Below are 21,094 nucleotides of genomic sequence, written 5' to 3'. Positions count from 1 at the left end.
TGATAAAAATTAACATTAACATTTAATATATTTACACAATTTACAATAATAAGTACGTATAAGTTTTAATAAAAATCACATTTGTCCATATTTAAAATGGTTTCAGAAACAACAAAAACAGTTAATTCCATATAAACGTCTATGAAATGAAGGGCTGAGAAATATAGTGGTGTGGTGTAATAAGTCACGTATTTGCAGTTCTAAGATATCCCGTTACCTGGCATCTAAAATAAGCAATCTGTTACGACGTACCGTGGCGTAAGTCAAACTTAAACTTTTAGCTACTAAATGGCAGCATCTCCTTAGCGCACTTATTAAAATATCAAATACCTTGAGCATCATAGTGAAGTAAGTCTCACTTACACCACTATGTGCCTAAGCTTATGTCCAAAATCAACATGGATTGCAGCAGTGATAAAATGTTTAATATAATTTCTAATAGCGATGATAGCGACGCCTATAAGGACTACAATCCTCAGCACGATAACGATTACTCATCAGGTCAGTATATTTTTATATAAATTGATAATAATAACGGAAAACAATGGTCTTACCACTTTTGTAATATCTTAGGTTATGTTATGAATTTTCACCATAAATTAACTACATAAAAAACACGTTAATTCCACCAAAATATAACCTAGCCTAATGAATGTATTATAATTAAGATTAAGACGACGCAATACTACTCTCTCAAAGTGAAGATGATTTACAACGTATGCTGCACCAATTTAATATAACCGCCAGAATATTTAACATGGTAATTTCCCCAACAAAGACAAAATGCATGGTTATAACAGCAAATTTACTAAGATGTAAATTGGAGCTGGAAGGTCAGATCTTAGAACAAGTGATGGAGTTTAAATATCTGGCATCACATTATCTAGCTACGGAAAGCTCGAAACCGAAGTGGAAGATCAAGTGAATAGAGCAAACAGAGCCGCAGGCTGCCTAAACGAATCAATATGGAGAAATAAAAATATCAGGAAAGAAACGAAAGGCAGAATTTACAAAACAGTCATCAGACCAATAATGACATACGCGGCAGAAATAAGACCTGACACAGAGAGAACAAAAAGGATGTTAGAAACAGCAGAGATGAAAACACTTAGAAAAATTGATGGTAAGACTCTATGGGACAGAGCTAGAAGTACAGATATACGACATAGATGCAAGGTGAAGAACATAAAAAACTGGGTAAGAAATAGAAGAGTAGAATGGAACGATCATATAAGCCGAATGACGACAAATAGAGTAGTAAAGACGGCAAGAGACGGTTCCCCAATATGAAGACGATCAGTAGGTAGATCATGCAACCGATGGAATGACAACTTACTGGAGGAACATTGAAAAACAGAGTCATGTCTATATAAAAAGAAGAAGATAATTAAGATCAAAATAGTTATTATTTTGTTTTTTTTTTTTTCGTTATTATAGACGACCGTGCTCAGTTACAAGAGCCAGCAATATTTGAAGAGGCAGTCGAAGAAGATTTTCTTGCAGAGGAGCCGAGTATAGAGGCTATGGAAGTCCAAGGCTGTCAGAACAAACCGGTTTTAGCACGCAAACGCCAAAAGAACGAGTTCAAGAGGGAACGTGCTAAGAGACTTCGTAATAAGGGACAATCATACATCAATGTTAAGGGTAATATTGTGGTATGCAAAAGCTTTACAAATATTGATTGTTGGTGCCCTAATAGATGCTTTTCATCATTCACAGAAGATGAAAGACTAGTGTAGTTTGACAATTTTCATAAAATGAAATGTCCACGGTCTGGAGCAAAAGCCGAAAAGAAAAGTACAAATTTGTTCCATATTCAAAAAGGAGATTGCACAGTTCGAGTGTGCAAAAAGTACTTTTTGTCTATTTTTGCTGTAAGCGATGGTAGAGTGACTACAGCTCTTAATAAAATAAGAGATGGACGAACCCCTGGGAAAGACGGGGTAAACATGTTGCTGCACAGATATTAACACTGTTGCAGGCAGAATCAGTTATAGATCACATTAGTCGTTTCCCATCTCATCAAAGCCACTATACAAGGAACGATAATCCCAACAGAAGATACTTGAACCCAGATCTTAATATTGCAAAGATGGACAATCTTTATACACAGTGGTCTGTGGAAACTGAAATTGATCCTGTGAAAGAGTATTAATACCGATCTACTTTTAACTCAAAATTTAATTTACAGTTTCACTTGCCTAGAAAAGATACTTGTAAATACTGCGATAGATACAAGCAAATGATAGATATTATGGAGCAAAATCCAGAAACAAGAGTAGAGCTGGAAAGGGAACATAAGCTCCACTTGGCAAGAGCTGAAAAAGCACGTGCTACTTTGAAGACAGATAGCACATTGGCAAAAAAAAACTATCGAGTTGCAGAAAGCCTTCCCGTTTCTAAAACTAACAGTGTCTGAGGCGTACTACCAGAGAAACATGTACTGTTACAACCTGGGGGTACATGATATGGGGAAAAATTTAGGGTACATGTACGTATGGGATGAGCCTATGGCAAGCAGGGGATCACAAGAAATTTTTGCGTGTCTTACCAAGCACATAAAACACATTCCCTGTAAACACATAACAATTTTCAGTGACATTTGTGGCGGACAAAACCGAAATATTAATGTAGCGTTAACTTTAATGAAACTGACACAAGAAATAAAAAATGTAGACGTCATTGATCTAAAGTTCATGGTTTCAGGACACTCGTATCTACCTAATGATGCGGACTTTGGTCACATAGAACAACAAGGAGCTTTTGGCTGCTTAGACATAACATTTATTCGCAATAAATTATATAACGTTGGTTTTAGAGGGATATTTCTAGAATGGATAATAAATTTTTTAAGTGACAGGAAGAGTGTTGTTAAAATGAAAGAATCAAGCTCAGAACCATACATGACAAATAAAGGAGTACCACATCCGTGCTAGGATAATTATTATTCCTAATTTTTATTAACGACCTACCAGATCACATAAGGGCACTTATAATATCAATGTTTGCTGATGATACCTCGTGAATAGTCTCTGCACGTACACTCGAGGAATTAAAAATGACAATGAAGACTGTTGTTGACTTCTTTATACGCTGTTGTAATACCAACAGACTAATATTAAACATTGTCAAGATGGAAATTATTTATTTTCATTCATACAACTCATCTACGTATGACTATATCTTAACCATCCATTATAGAAACAATATGTTATCTTCCACTCACTCTACAAAGTTTTTGGGTGTGTTCACTGATTGTAATCTCAAATGGTCAGAGCAATTGAATTCAGTGAACATGAAATTGAATAAAGCTTCTTATGCTATATCTAGTATTAACAACACACTACCCATCTCGCCATTAATGAACGTTTATTATAGCCTTGCTTACAGCAGCGGCGGCCGGCCAGGTGAAGTAGGTGAAGGTGAGGTTCACCAAAAAGTATAATTAAATTGAGACAAATAAATAAAAAATGAAAGCAACATTATTATATCTAAATTCTGAAATCAATTATATATTCTCTTTTAATTAATCTAAAAATTAAAAAAGACAACTAGCTTTATTAGCGGTAGGTACTTGACGGTTAAGTCCTTACCTGTGTCACTAGCCGTGTAGGATTCAGGAATAGGTAAATATCATTTTTGAAATGCGAAATCCATTTGCATAAGCATTCACGGTTGCCATGGCAACTTGACGTCAGCCTATCCTTAGTGATAGCTGAGAAAACTGGAGAGTGCAGTTCCGTCTAAAAATGTATTATCCGTCTTCACTACCACTGTTGGATGTGAATATTTGGTATTCCTATTTTTCCGAAATTTCTCACAGCGACAATATTTTGAAATTTAGTCTATTATTTAGATATTTTTATATAGTATAGTGTATAGTATAGTATTTATTAGTTTAGTTTAGTCCCAGTATTAATTTTATTTGTTTAGTGTACTTTATTAATACATTTCTCTGTGGTTTGTTTCGGATTTCGGATATAAAGTGTTCTCGTGGATTTCGTTTGGACAAAAATTATTTTAGACAGACATGAATCCAATTAATGACTTGGTGTGTAATATACTAGAGACTCCGTAAACTCCGTTAAGGCATTGGAAAAATAAAGATAAAAGAGATGTTCTTTTACATGGTCGACCAACCAGTATTTTAAACATCTGCGTCTGATCCAGAGTGGTCGGCTGCAATCAGCATCTGATCCAGAGTGGTCGGCTGCAATCAGCATCTGACCCAGAGTGGGCGGCTGAATCGAAACTCACCAAACCGTTTTAGCAGCCGTTTTAATCGCCTCAAAAAAATGTCAAGGTTCAGAACTAAAATACCCCAGGCAAGCAGAACAAATCGTATCTAGTATAAGTGCCCTAAAAAACTGTTTTCAAGTTATTAGGGCCCTAAACTCTATACATTTTTTTAACGAATTTTTAATGAGATTTGGGCGCGAGGTAGGTACCAAAACTCCTTTTGGCTCCGGCAAGCTTTCCTTATCTTCACCACTTTTTTAGGCCACGGGCCGCCGCTGGCTTACAGCCACATGTGCTATAATGTAATTTTGTAGGGGAACTCAGTAGGTAGTAACAAAGTGTTCATTACCCAAAAAAAAATTATCCGTAAAATTTTTAATTTGGATTATCAACAATCTTGTAAACCAATATTTATTTTAACCTTCTACTGCCTATATATCTATAAATGTTTACTTTATGTAAAAGAGGAAATCAATACATTTCCAGTAAATTCAGACAATCACTATTACAATACAAGAAGTGCTGAATCTTTACGAGTTCCTAAACACAGAACAATCAAATTTCAAAATTGCTTCAGATATATGGGACTGACCTTATACAATCATTTGCCAAAAACTGTGAAAGAAATACTACTTTCTTCTAAATTTAAAAAGAATGTCAAAGATTTACTCTTAAGAAAAGCATATTATTCTATAAATGAATAGCTTGAGGACAAACTGCAGTAGCTTCATATTTTACTTGCAAAAATGTTTTGTAAATTTTGTTACACTGTGAATATTGTATTATACACATTAATGGTTTTTTATACTGAATTCTGTAGTGACGTATTCTATGCATTTATTTTAAATGTCTTAAAGGATCAATAAATTATGACATTGATCCCTACCAGAAGGCGTTGTGTGACTAGAAAACAGAAACAAGAACATTTACCAGAAAAGTCATATTTGAAAATAATACAACACAATTTCGCTAGCAGTGCTGTTGGGTGGATCGAGTAGCTTAACAGAACTTTTGTTTCTCCCAAGCCCGGATAAAGGAGGAGGAAGTCCTATAACTAAGACTATAAATATTCTGCTCATAGAGACAGAGTTATGGCTCGAAACAGGTCGGATTCAACGATGACGACCAATGCGAAAAAAACGAAAAATATTCTTCAAATCGGTACGTGAAGTCGCTAATCATAAGAGAAAAAAAATAAACCAAAGAACTTAAAGAGAAGAATATTGATATATGTGCTCTTCAAGAGACAAAGAAAAAGGGAAAAAGTTAAATTATGTTAGATAACTACCGTATGTTCTACAGTGGCGTTACGAAAGAAGCCAGATCCAAAGAAGGAGTAGCCATAATAGTACTCCAGAAACTTGCAACCCAAGTAAATATGACTCAGAAAGAACAGTTTGCATGACGAGTAAACTAGATATCAAGCCCTTAACTGTGATATCAATTTATGTGCCCTAGAATTACATAGATATAACTATAAGAGAAAGCTTCTACGACCTCCTCCAGTGCACAATAAACGAAATTCTACAATAAAGATTAATTATGGGTGACTTTAATGCCTGTGTTCGTGATGACATAGACTCTTCTTCTTCTTTGTCAATCATTTTCCATCCACCCCTGAATGTAGGTCTCTTCCAATTGCTTCCATCTTTCTCTATCTTGCGCCAATCTAATCCACTGTTTGCCTGCCACTGCTCTTATGTCATCTACCCATCTTTTTTGAGGTCTTCCCATGCTTCTTGTTGTCGTCCTTGGTCTCCATTCTAGAATTCTCCGTGTCTAATAGTTGTCATTATATCGGGCTACGTAACCTGCCCAGCACCATTTCATTTTGTAATTTCTTCCACAATATCCCTAATCTTTGTTCTACGGATGATATATGACGGATGGCGGATGAGATAGTACCAGGATAAAACAATGATATAATGAGGATGTCAGAAATGAAAACGGAGATTTTCTGTTGGACTTCTGTAATATAAACAATTACCTATAAATAATACTTTTTTCCCTCATAAAGAACAACACAAGTATAACTTTGAAAATATCAGAAGAAGGGGATCATGATGTACTATATACTTTTCAATAGACAGCTACTCTCTTCCCAAATTTTGGATGTAAGGGAAGACTAACATGGGTAGAGATGGGAAGCGATTAAGCTAGTATTGTGCAAAATCCGAATGGAAATATATATATATATATATATATATATATATATATATATATATATATTTATATATATATATAAAAGAATAGCAAAAAAATTCTGAAACACATAGATCATACAAAGCGATGAGGTCGCGATAAGCTGGGCAAAAATTAAAACAAACATCTTAAACTCAGCTAAGATATGACAATCTTTCATAGAGTTAACATCTCGCCAATGAACAAGAAAAATTGCTTATATAAAAGAAAATTCTGTAAAAAAATTACAAAAAATCTGCGTTTAGTTTATACAAACGCTTAACCAAAATTTGTTGTTTCTGAAACTTCTATATATACATTTTTTTACATCTTATGCTACTTGGTAGTCTTGATAACAAGAGGTTATTGTACAGTTGGGATCAAATAGTTTTGTAGCGGTCTGAAAAGCTGTCATGTCCAATCCCCCTTGATGGCTGCCCATGGACGTCATAATGTTGCTTTGGTGCGTCAGTGACATATTGCCAATAATGAGTTCCCTGTAACAAAATAAATTTTATTATACATAATCCCCCAAACTTAATTTTTCAATGCGTTTTTATAGCATTTTGATTACCTTTTATTTTGATAAACTACAATATGTTGATCTTAAATTAGAAAAGTCTATACATTTTTTGTATTTTTAAATTTATATAGTAGTATTATCTTGAAGTAGAAAGTAAAAGAGATATTTTTTTCATTATTTTAGTATGTACAGTAGTTATTATTAATAAAATCCATATAAAATCTGATTTCACCTACAAGGAAACAAAATCATCCTAATATAATTAATATTGTAGCGTTTTTAAATAAAACGAGCGGTTCTAAGTGCGGTACAGCACGATAATATCTTATCAACTAAACTCAGCTAATAGTAGCGCTACTTAGATATACAAGTTATTATAATAATAGTCTCCCGTTTTATACCGCTGTCGCGGCTTTGGGAGTATAGCAGGGTAGTTATATCTAGGGCCTACGGTATACAAGGAAGGTAACATGGCCAGTGCTACGCTTCAACCGTCTATTATTACCCCTGGTTTTACCCAAGGTACTCATTTTTATTCAGGCTGAGTCGACCTGTGGCCTATAGACATTTTAAAATGTCTAGATGTTCTTGCCGGCGGTAGGATTCGAACTCCGGACCACCGGCTTGCGAGGCAAGCATCCTACCGCTTGCGCTACGCAGGCCCTGCTATACAAGTTATTATGTACAAGAATATTCTGAAATAGTCCACCTCTATTCGTTTGCATTAGCGCTTCGATCTCCATCCCGGTCGATACATCCGGAAGGTTCCCAAACACAGATCATCGTCGTCTCTAGATGCAACCGTTATATGGGCTACGTCGATTGCATGTTAGTACGAAGATCATTCAAGTTTCCGAATAGGTCCCGATTTTTCCTTATCCCCTTGTTTCCCACTCTTATTTCAAGTTTTTTGGGTTGTTACCCTTTTGATTCACCTTTTTTGTATTTCAGAAAATAAAAACAAATACAAAAAAGGTCAACCAAATCCTCCAGAAAGAAGAGTAACTAAAAATAAAGAAATTGCTGCTGAGTACTTCTTCTCAAGTAATGTATTTCAACTGCCAACAATCTTCTCTTTAGGTCTGCATTAATTGTCCATACTTTAGAGCCATAACAAAGAACTGATTCAACCATGGTTTGCTTATTCTTTTTTTGTTCCTTTTGGAAATGTTGCGATCCCAGGAGTTCAGATATCTTACAATTTTACGTCCCTGATTAATTCGGTGTTTAATTTCGGTTTCTTCCAAGCCGTTCTTATCAATGAGTGCACCTAAATATTTAAACTTTTCCACTTGTTTGCTTTCACGTCCACGTCTATCAATACTTTAAACCTTGCATTTGAATTCTGAATTAATAACTAAATATTCTATTTTCTTCATGCTGACTTGTAACTCACATTTTACATATTCTCTCTATAGACGCTTTATCATAAATTCTAGATCATAAGAATCTTGAGCTAGGACGACTTGGTCATCCGCAAAGTTCAGAGAGAACAGTACGTGATTTCCTATGGTGATTTCCATTCCCTGGCAGTGGTTTTTCCGATTTTGGAGTGCTGCTCAATATATATTAAACAATAAGGGTGACATACTGCATCGTTGTCTTAGTCCTTTAGTTACTTTTATTGTTATCCCTGTGTTATCCCTGTATTACCCCTGTATATGTGTTATCCCTGTATACTTCTGTGATTATTCCTAAAAGGTATGGACTAATGCCGAGTTAGTAAAGCTTGCCACAATTTAAGTCTTGGAACTGTATCATACGCCTTTTCTAGGTCGATGAAAGCTAGATGTACTTCGGTTCCAACCGCTTTCTATTCTATTATTTTTTCTATTAATTGTTGGAGTATAAACAAGTTATCAGTGCAAGATCTACTAAGCGTAAATCCACTGTGGTCTTCGCTAATTAGATGTCCTACATCATCTTGTATTTTTCCATTTATTATCTTTCCAAAAAATCTCCCGAAAGTAGGTAGGACACTTAATCCTCTGTAGCAGTTAGGATCTTTTCGATTTCCATTTTTTAAACATGGTGAGTGGTTTTTCATTCAGATGGTTCTTTAATTTGTTGGCAGCATTGATTCATTAGAAAAGTTATTCGTTCTATTAGAAGTGGACCTCCTGCTTTACGTAACTCTACAGCTATATTGCCAGGTCCTGGAGAAAAATTAACAAAAAATTACCCAAATCCGAAAGGAGTAGGGTCTTATACGGTGTTGTACAGTCGATCGTCCTCTACGCGGCACCAGTCTGGAGCGAGGCGGTAGAGATAACGGCCTATAGGAGTCTCATGACACAAGTAGGCAGAACAAGTCTGTTGCGAGTGGCATGCGCCTACAAGACTAGGTAGTGGTTTGGAAGTGATGCCGGCCTTACAGCGGCCATTCCGCTTCCGGATCGCTGGATGACAGAGGAGGGTCTGGTTTAGCAGGTAGACGTTCGGCGTAGACTCGGCGATGAGAGGGCATTTTAAAGTACCTCGGGAAATATCGCCGGGAGTACGAAGAACGAATCCTAGGCGAAACTTAGTCAGGCGGCGTCCTGGACTGAGATGTCTTTTGAAGATTCCAGACCCCCCCTCTATAAAAACGAATAAAAAAAGGTCCTGGAGATCGCCCGTTTTTTATTTTAATTAACGCAGTACGGACCTCGTTGTTAGTTATTAATGTTACTATTGTTGCTTAGTTCTTTAAGGCGTTGTGGGTGTTTTTCTTTAGATTAGTGATAGTTCTCCATGCTTCCGTACTCTGAGAACCACCAATTAAATGTTCAAAGTGGGCACGATTAAAAAACAATGTTTTAAAATAAAACAGGTCCAAAATACTTATCGGGAAATGATAGAACATGATTCGAACTTGAATTAAGGTTTTTGGTGCATTAAAATTTTGATCTTGAAAATCGTAATTTTGCGTTTTTCTCAGTTTTAAATTATTTATAACTTGAAAACGATTAAGTTTACAAAAAAATTACAAGAGACCTTTATTGTTTAGGATAATAAAAAAATTAAAAAAAAAATTGACCTGGTCGAAAAATTGGTTTTTACAATTTGATTAAAAAAATTGTTGAAAAAATTTGAATAACTTCATCTTGGCCACCTCTTGAACCTTATTTTGGGATATAGTATTATGACAACCTTTATTATTTATTTATGATTAAGTAAATTATTTAAAAATCCACTGTTTTATATAGGTAGCCAAAAATTAATTTAAAATGAAAGAATCCATTACTTTTTGTGCATTTCTTTTTTACGTTCAGGTTGGTCAGTCGTAAATTGTCGTACGTGCTTCTCGTGAATTCTCTTGATTTTAAACGGTTTCATTTTCGCACTCTGGAGATATATGTGATCAAATAAGTCAAAAAATTTATTGCATCGTAAATATAGGTAACAAGGCACCTATATGCGAGTCCAGTCAATTGGTTAATATAACTTTCGGGCGAATATACCTAAGTGAAAACTACTGACCACCAACAAATTCAGGATCTATTATCCCATAACTGATTGCAGAAACTTAAATTGTTACTATGAGATTGGTCACTTTGGATAGATTTTTATGAATAGAGATATTTAAACTAAAATAATCGAGGTGGAAATGATAATGGTTTGAAAATTAAATATTTTTAGACTAGTAGTGGTCAAATAGTACGATTTTTCGCATGGACTCGCGACTTAAGTCGCAAGTTCATGCAAATAAGCCACCAATCACAGCAGCCCTCAAAGCTAACATAACCCATGCCATCGGTCAAATTCAGCTTATTTATGTACTAAAGTTATGGAAAATTGTAAATTTTGTATGCACACCACACACAAAACCACGGATAGATGGATTATGGATGTTTTATTCCATATATAATAGCATCGAGAGTCTTCGACCTCAATTGAAAAAACAACTTCGATGATATCTGACACACGGACGCACTTTGTTTTATTTAAATTTAAAGACAGGAAGCGTTTAAAGTCCTTATGCAGCCTTATACCTCTAGCCTCGATGATCTATGGATTAACAAGCAAGCACTGGACTAGTCCAGTAGGGGAGAGTGGTACACATTGACACATAGTACACAATAAAACACTGTTATTCAAATCAAATTTGCCACCACATTGCCACTAGCGCTGCAACGGGTACTCCGTAATGCATTGCGACCGCTGACAGTAGTTTGTTTTGATATACGGAATAGTAGACATTATGTGACATGTTTTATTGTTCTTTGTGCCTGAGATTTAAAAACTGGAGCGTTTATAAAAATGTATGTTGCCTATAAATAAATAGTTTTAGTTTTCGTATATATATCGTTACAATACTTGTAATGAATGCCTTTTAACCTATAAGATATTTATAGGTTGCCGATAATTGGCGGGTTTTACGTTTACATCCAACTGAAACTTCTGTGGTAGTACACATTGAAACATATAGTGGTGGTATAAAATGACACATGTTTCATTGTGTATCATACTGAATCATTCTATACCAATGGTATTGTATTGCAGGTGTACCATGGTAAGGAGGAAGAAAGAAAGATTAAGAACCAAATTTAGAAGTGAACAAATGGCCGCAGCAGTCACAGAGGTTAAAAAAATGCAACTGCACTTCGCGTTGCGACAGATATGTTTTACATAAATTTGAGCTCATTAAAGCGATGTTCTAAAAGAAAAATAATCCAAATGCAAAATTGGAGCGAACTTATGCTGTTAGATTAGTATTTAACACAGAGCATGAGACGTCGATGTGTAATTATATCAAGAACTGTAGCAAAATGGCTTTTTGGTTTAAATACTCTAAAAGTTAGAGAATTGGCATATGAAATGGCTGCTAAAAACAATATCATTATGCCAGAATCTTGGAAGGCCAACAATGTACAAGCAAAGATTGATTAAGGGCATTTATAAAAAGCAATTTATTATTAAGCCTCAGAAAGCCATAAGGATGTTCACTGTGAAGGCTTACTTCATTTACGAAACCAAATGTTGACCTATTTTTCTTAAATTTGGAGCAAATATACGTAAAATGGCTACAAGCGGCCCAGTGTAGAGAACACTGGAAAGAACTGAGGGAGGCCTATGTCCAGCAGTGGACGGGATTGGCTGATTGATGATGATGATACGTAAAATATCTATTAATTGTTGAAGATATCCACATCTATAATTTAGACGAAATTGCTACTGTGACTGTCCAACGATCACATAAAGTTGTGGCACAAAAAGGTATAAATCAGCTAAACCAGTGCACAAGTACCGAAAGAGGATTACTCGCTACTACTGTGCAATAGTTTGAGCAAATGGAAAATTTCTACCTCCGGTCATTGGTTTTCCTCGTAAAAAGTTTAATACAATTATGCTAAATTGTGCTGCGCCAAGAACATTAGGACTAACTAACAAAAGTGGATGGATGACCGCCGAACTATTCACGCAAGTATCAGATCATTTTATTAAGTATGACAATAACGAATCCCATATGTTTTTGGAAATAGCAGAAAAAGCTAAAGATAATGGCATAATGGCATCAACAGAACAGAATTCAATGCCACCACAAGACAATGCAGAAGTCAGAATGGCGACCTATTAACAACAAGGAAAGATGTATTGAATAGATGGGTGGAATACTTTAACCAGTCACTTAATATAGAGGAAGAAGAAGAAAACCTGGAAGACGAAAGAGTTGAGGTAAGGGAAGCAGACGAGAGGAAAGAGGAACCAACAATAATTCTTGAAGTTAAAGATGCAGTTAAAAAACTAGCGAGACACAAATCACCCGTAATAGATAATCTCCTAGCTAAACTATATAAAGAAGGTGACCATGATACCATTATGGCATTACAGCAACTTATACAAGAAATATGGACACAGAAATCCCACCCCAATACTTTGCGCCATCCACACAAAAGGAGATATCTTTGAATGCTCCAACCACAGAGGAATTAGGCTTCTAAATGCAGCGTATAAAATATTTTCCACAGTACTATGTCACCGTATGGTACCATATGCAGAACGGATAGTAAAAAATACCAGGCTGGTTTCAGAGGTGGTAAATTTACAATTCATCAGATTGCAAATGAGAAACAAATTTTGGAAAAAAACATTGGAATATGGCATTGATACTCATCACATATTTATAGACTACAAAGCAGCCTACGACTCTGTGAATAGAAGAGAAATGTTCAAAGCAATGCAAGAGCTAGGAATACCAAACCAGATGGTAAATTTAACAAAATTAACTCTTGAAAAAGTTGAATGTATAGTCCGAATTCAGGGGGAACTGTCTGAACCTTTTAAAACAAATAATGGGCTGCGCCAGTGAGACCCTATCTCCTGTATACTGTTCAATCTGGCTCTGGAAAAAGTAATACGTATGTCACAAATCAAAACCACTGGTTCAATATATAATAAATCAGTGCAAATCCTGGCCTATGCTGATGATGTCAATATTGTTGGGAAAATGAAAAATGCTGTACGATAGGCGTATGTATCATTAAAAGAATTAACTACAAAAATGGGTTTAATAATGAACACCAACAAAACAAAGTATGTAAAAATAAGCAAGCAACCACAAATCTTACGACCACTCGTTATGGGAGGTCTAAGGTGGATAGGACATGTAATGCGGACGGAACAAAATGACCCAGCTAGAAAAACGCTCCTTGATAGTCTCATTGGTCAGAGAAGAATAAAAAGACACAGAACAAGGTTCCTTAACAACATCGATGAAGACATGAAAAATATGGGAATACGCTCTTGAAGGAGGAAGGCGATGGATAGGGATGACTGGAGAGAAATTCTTGAGGAGGCTAAGACCCACGCAGGGTTGTAAAGCCAGAATGATGATGGTATAATAATTTTAACCCTACCCCCCTATACAAGCAATAGTACAAGCAATAAGATACAGACTTGGGACAAATCAGTTTTTTTCCTTACGACATTGTACCAAATAGCAGAATATGCTGGTATTGTAATATTATGAACGGCTTCAAATCTACAGGTGTCTACCCTTTTAATAAGCATATTTTTAGTGAAACGGATTTTCTATTATCTTCGGTTACTGACAGACAGATTGATTATTTTGAAAACTATGACAGACAAAAAGTTATGGTTGTACTAAGAGATTCTACCAATCACGGAGAAAATGCATATGTATTTTCTTCTTCAGTTAATATAGCTTCTACTTGAAATACCTTTGACCAAACTCAACTCTTGAAATACCTTTGACATCAAAAAGTCCTTTTATTACCCCATTCGACAAACGGGGTTTTCTTAAGGCCGCACCCAGAAAAAATTCAAATCGTAGACGGAAATCAAGGAAAAGTGTCATTTTAACTAGTATACCAGAAATGAAAGACCTTTCCTATAAAACGGAAGGTAAGAAAACCCCCACAACAGCAGCAGTCAAGAAAGTGAAACGAAATATTTGTAAAGCTATAAGCATAAAATGCTGTAAAAACGACCCACCCAGAAAAAAGACCAAGCCAGGTGAAAGTGATTCAGAAACGGATTCCGGAAGTTTAGAGTTGGCAGATTCTTCAGATGATAAATTAAGTTCTCCTATGATGCAGGAACAAAAGGATGACTCAGAATCTTACGCAATTGCTGATAATACTGAAATTTTAAAATACTCATTTGTGTAAAGTGAAATTTGAGAAGAACTTCCATTATGTAGCCAAAACTTTGGAAATTGTGAACTCTCATGAATTTAAAATTTCTTATTTGAGAAGAAGTACGAAAGTTTCCAATTTATTTTACTTTCCAGATATTCCTGATATTCATATGGGGTTAAAATCTGATTTTTATATGTTATTGCCAGCACCTATTTATTACAGAAAATAAACGACTATCTTGCTATTATATATTTGGTTTGGAGTTTAACAATTTTATTGTAGAGCAACTGGAAGAAATAATAAATATTTTTTGCATTTAATCATTGTTTTTAACACGTTTTATTGTGTACTACCTTATGTTTCAAACTGTCCTAGCGGTAGTATATATTAAAAAAATTCAGTATTGAATATTTCTGAAAATTTCTAAGTCACTATTTTTACTTAACTCATAATAACTATCAAATTTTATACACAAATGTACACAGATAACAGAACTTTAATTTACATTCCAATTTTAAAGTAACTCCGTCCGTGATTCATATGACGATTGTGTGGAAGTCGTGGAATACATCATGAAACTAGTAGATAATTGGACTAAAGACCACGAACTTACTATATCCCCAGAAAAATCTGCCATTATGATATTTACAAGACATAGGTTACGTACGCCTGATAGTCTACACCTGTCAGGATATGATATACCCGTTGTCACTGAGTATAAATATCTTGGTATAATCCTAGACCCCAAATTACTATGGTCTAAACATGTCCAATATGTAAAAAAAAGATGTGAGAAAGGCATTAATCTCCTTAAATGTGTCACTTGCAGGAAATGGGGTGCTGATCCCAAAGTTGCATTGATGTTTTACAGGACCTACGTGCGATCAATTTTGGATTACGGATGTGTGTTATACGGATCAGCAAGAAAAACACATTTACTAAAAATAGATCGTATTCAGTTTAAAAGTTTGAGATTAATTTTGGGTGCTATGAAATCAACACCATGCCCCCTGTTACTTGCTGAAAGTAATGAAATGCCATTAGAAAATCGTAGAAATTTATTAGCAACAAAATATGTATTAAAATTAAGGGCTAGAAAAAGTGGCCTACTAAGTATGCTGTATGAATTATCCATAAAAAATCTAGTAAACAATTATTGGAGAATAAAAAATTCACCACCATTAGCAGATGCCTTTCTGGAAACCAATGATTTACCGGTTACAATTTCAACAAATTATATGAAACCATCTTATAAATTAGAATTTAATACAATCTTCAAAAAATTAAATATTATATTTCCGAAATATTCAGATTCACATCAAATAAATAACAAGCTGTTGAACTCCATATTGAGTGAATATACTAATAAAACTATAATTTACACAGATGGCTCTAAACTGAACGATGGGAAAGTAGGGTCTGCAGTGTATATTCGTTCCAAAAACAAATCACTTAAAATAAAGCTTCCTCCACATTGCTCTATTTACACTCCAGAAGCGGTAGCTATTAGGAAAGCTCTGGATTGGCTAGAGCACGCAAATTTGCAAGATGCTGTGATCATCTCAGACTCTAAGTCAATCCTTAGTGGACTTAATAATACTGAGTTAAACCATAAAACATGTGAGCTGATATGTGACATTAAACAAAAAATGAGAAACAAAGATATAACATTTATTTGGGCAAAAAGTCACTCCGGGATAAAAGGTAATGAAATAGTAGACGAGCTCGCTAAGGATTCTACTCATTCAGGTATACAAGAACATATTTACACAGTATCAGACCTAATTAATTTTTATAATAAAAAAATAAATTTTAACTGGCAAGACAGATGGAAAATATTGGCGAATGCTTCAAATAATCATTATTACAAGATCCATCCTACATTACCATCCCTAACAGAATTACCACACATATTCCATTATAATATATCTAAACGATCAGCAGCAACTATTACAAGATTAAAGACTAGTCACGGTGCTGTTCCTGCTCACCTGGCTAGATTAAACATTATAGAATCAGGAAAGTGTTTATGCGATAATATTTCCCAGTGTGATGTTAATCACATCCTGTTTGGATGTATTAAAAATAAAGCACTCTCATCTACGTTTTATGAAAACCTAGTTAAAAGTAATGTGCAACTTCCAGTAAACATAACCCACCTACTGTCATTGAATCAAAAATCTATATACGAACTCATATGTAATCACTTATATGCATCCGGATATATAATATAAATTTAGTACAATCAAGTTTTAATTGATAAACATAACATAAATCATTTAAAAATCTGTGGCAAAAGGACTAGTTTCCATGCCAAACACACTATCATCATCATCATCATCAATTTTAAAGTACATTTCCTAAAAAATGTGTCATTGTGTACCACTCTCTCTACTAATATAAAAAATTTAAACTTCAAGACACAAAAAAGTGATCTTTTAGAAAAAAAAAAATACTAAAATAGAAGCAAATAGCGTATAAAAATGCATTAATATCTCGTCCGCAGAAGAACACAGGTAAAATAGAAATTATACAAAATACCGAGACGAGCCCATCACAAGTTTCACATAGAAAACACACGTAGTTTAGGCTTTACACTTCCGCGAAATTTTAACTGATCTAAAATATGTAAAATATTTACATGTATATAAAAAAAATGCAACTAATATCTATATAAGAAAATATGAAAAACTGTTACTTACGGCCTTGATTGTGGCGTCCTGTCCCTCTGCCTCCTGTTTTTGAACCAATTCGACACTTGAGTTAATGTTAATCCAGTCCTTTTGGCTAACGCTCGTTTTTCATCTGGCGTTGGATATCGATTTCTACTATAGCAGTCTTTTAAAGCATTCCTACTTCTTTCCTTGAAACAATAGACTGTTTCCTCGCCGTCCCATATTGTTTTTGGCAAAGGATACTTTTTGCGTAGTCTGTATTTGTCTACAGCACCTAAAAATAATGGAAGATACGAATATGTTAGATTCTATTAACTGTAACTTGTATATTTAACCCTTTCAGGCATGTTGGGTATAATTATATCCATTAATTTGAATGCATAAATAATTCTGCAGGAATATGTAACTTAAACCAGATGGCGCATGGATGGTTTTATTCTTAAAGAAAATTAATGTCAAAAGTAATATGGCGGCAATTGCATTGTTCGCAAAGGTAAGTATTCTTGTTTCTTCAAATATCAGTTTCAATATATTTCAGTGCAATGTTGAAAGTAGTGTTACTTCTTACTAATTGTGAATATATTTGATTGAAATTTGCCTTTTTTTAAATATAGAAGTGCACCTCAAATTTGATGGGCACAATTGTATCCAAAATGACTAAGTATTATTTTAATTTTCAGAGTGAAATGCCTCCAATAAAATATTTAACGGAGAACAAACTGCTAGAAGAGCTAGAAAAACTGTCCGATATAGAAGGATGTGTTAGTGATGACAGTGACTGCGAAGAAGAAATATAAACTAAGACAGAGCATTGGCCATATGTTAGATGATGTCTCAGAAAATCAAAACGAAGGGGAGGATGAGGAAAAGGAAGAGGATTATGAATAAGAAAAGGAGGATAATTATGAACGGGGCAAAAACGAAGTAACTATGATACCTTCATCATCATCACTCTAAAAAAATATGTAAAATGGTTACAAAATGTTCAATATTTAACACGACATATACCTAATACAATAAGCCGGGTGTCTAATGAAAACTGTTTTGAGGAATATTTCAAGATAGAAAGAATAGAAAGATAGATTAGAAAAATTCTTCTAATAATATAATTTTATCTGACTCATTTATATTTACAATTCAGACATACAATATACATTTTAAAGTAGACCACTTTAAAATGATATTGCCAACATTGTTGAATTGCGTTCCTGGGACGACTTTACTTGTAAGATAGTTCATTCGATTACATGAAATCAACTTTAACTTGAGAATATTTGTCAGAGAATATGAAAAAATCATAGCATGTAATTCATCTTTAAAAAGACAAACACATGCCGTGATGACAGTAAAAATCTCCTGTTCGTGATTCCATAGTAAATTATGAGGGAAAAACCAGGAAAAAAACCTCATAAGACTATCCCGAGAATGTAAGTATTATTTGGTCGTGCATTTAGTTTCCTTTCAATAAACACCAAATTCTGATTTTATATGTTTGTTATTTAAAAAACATAAATGTTGTATCCTCTATATGTTACCAACTTACTAATACTGGTATTTTCCTTTTAATAACTTCCTCTTTTAATATGGGTAACCAGATCCTACTACATTCTGCCGAGGAATTTGCGACACAATTGGTCTTATTTAGCATAATTAGATTTATTAAATCATTTTTGTATATTATGATTAATTTTGTGCTAGTTTTAGATATGAATTATAATTATTGGATTGATAATAAACAGCAAATCTATGTTACTCGAATGTTTAAAAACACCATCACAATAATTTTTTGTAACAACTCATTTAAAATCAATTAAACTTAAATGTGTCGGAGTGTAGCAAAATACGACTGCTTCGATCAAAGTCTGATTAAGCAAAGACATTATTTTCTTTATGTTCACTTGCCTTCTTTTAATTAATTCCATATATGTTTCTTATTTTAGGCGTAATAAAATAAAAATAAAATTTTGTCGCAACAACAATAAATTAATTATTGGAACACTTTTAAATGATCAATTTCATTTCAGAATCCAAATCTTTGGAGTAATAATTACCAAATTATGCATCAAATATGGCGTGGATAATCAATTAAGGCATATTTGGACTAATAATGTACGTCTAATCTATGTGCCCGTAGTTAGTACAACTCACTCTGTATAAAAGTGAATAACATTTTTTTCGTGGTTTGATGTCTTTGTTAGGATTACTTTTCGTAAACTGCAAAGAAAGATATAAATGTCATACGATCCACAGATAATATTTCAAGTTGATAATATGTAGGTGCTTTAAACTTTTATAAAAATTTCGACTTTGATTAAATTCCGATAAAAAACGACATAGTTTTGCTTTTTCGTCCACATCCTGCATTTAAGATATTATTTTTTGTTTTTCTTTTATAATAATATATCGGATTTATTAAAAAGTTCTAATATTAATTATTCGTCTAAATTTATTCGTCTACTATCATAATCTATCTATCTATATAAGGATTTTTACAGCTGTCGCCGCCTTCCTTCTTTCAGCCAACGTCTCCAGTCCTTTCTGTTCTGCCATTCTCCATATCTAAGGTCTCGTCTTTCCATGGCCTCGTCCACTTTATCCCTCCATGATCTTCGGGGTCTACCTCTTTTCCTCCTTCCTATTGGGATCTATCATAATATATACTCCTTTTTTGTTCTTCTTTCTCTTTTTTGTTATCCCATTAAGCTTTTAAAACACATACGGAATTACCATAGAAATTCACTCTAGTGTATTTATGGATATCCATGTCTAGTAAATCCACAAAACCATAGTAGAATTCGAAGTTCCCACGAAACCATAGTAGAATACGAAGTCCCAGATGATTGGAATGAAAGTTTGACAATACTTCTCTTCGTAAAATGAGACAGGGGAGATCTGAAGAACTATAAGCCAATCTCCCTGCTGTCCCAAATGTACAAACTGTTTATGAGAGTAATAACTAACTAGTTAACGTCGAAGCTCGATAGCTATCAACCGTTAGAGCAGGCAGGATTTCGAAAGGGTTACCGTACAGCAGATCATCTTCTTACAGTCAGAACGCTAATAGAAAAAGCCAGTGAATATCACTTGAACTTAAATTACATTGGCTTCGTTGACTATGAAAAGGCATTCGACTCCATAGAACTTTTGGCAATAGAGAGAGCTATGAACAACTGCAGGATAGATTCCCGATACAGAATGCTCATACATAATATTTACAAGAAAACTACAATGAAAATACAAATAGATGCAAAAACCAAAGCTACACCAATCAACAGAGGAGTTCACCAGGGAGATGTTATCTCATCAAAGCTATTCACACTTGGACTGAAAGACGTGTTCAATGAAATTAACTGGTCAGATAAAGGAATAAATGTTAATGGAAGAAAACTGAGTCATTTGAGATACGCTGATAACATTGTAATATTCGCTACAAGTTTCGAAGACCTACAGACCATGATGACGAAATTATTTCGAGCTTCGGAAAAAGTTTACTTACCTAGAGGTCTCCCACGAATCTTCTCAGCTTCGTTATAATGTGCTTTAAACCATAACGTTTGCAATTCGGAATGCCACCTGGTGTGAAACGCATGTGATTCCAGTATCGAATATAGTTCATGGTATGATCCTCGGTGAAACGCTACTGCAGCCCGAGCACGAAGAATACTTTCGTTGCCTCTTAAAAGCTCCGATTGTGGAAGTGACCATAGGAACGTTGCTAATTTTTCGATATCGCCTCTTTGTTGAAGAGCTTCACACATACATTGTACCTATAACAAAATAATGTTATACTATTGCATAATATTTATATATATATATATATATATATATATATATATATATATATATATATATATATATATATATTAATGTGATATTAAAAGTCAGAGGTGCGC

General features: G+C 34.3%; 1 protein-coding gene across 1 annotated transcript in view; it reads right to left on the bottom strand.

The window, feature by feature from the left end:
• Window positions 1-6,519: 6,519 nt before the first annotated feature.
• Window positions 6,520-21,094, bottom strand: part of Six4 (homeobox protein six4) — a 30,225-nt gene continuing 15,650 nt past the window's right edge. Inside the window, exons 2-4 of the mRNA XM_072542465.1 lie at window positions 20,698-20,968; window positions 17,229-17,475; window positions 6,520-6,917 (exon numbers count right to left, since the gene is read on the bottom strand). Coding sequence (XP_072398566.1) covers window positions 6,752-6,917; window positions 17,229-17,475; window positions 20,698-20,968 — 684 coding nt within the window. The 3' untranslated portion in view covers window positions 6,520-6,751. The remainder of the gene's footprint in view (window positions 6,918-17,228; window positions 17,476-20,697; window positions 20,969-21,094) is intronic.

The sequence above is a fragment of the Diabrotica undecimpunctata genome, chromosome 9 (genome assembly GCF_040954645.1).
Source record: "Diabrotica undecimpunctata isolate CICGRU chromosome 9, icDiaUnde3, whole genome shotgun sequence".
Taxonomy (NCBI): Eukaryota; Metazoa; Arthropoda; class Insecta; order Coleoptera; family Chrysomelidae; genus Diabrotica; species Diabrotica undecimpunctata.
This window is presented reverse-complemented; position numbering and strand designations above follow the sequence as displayed.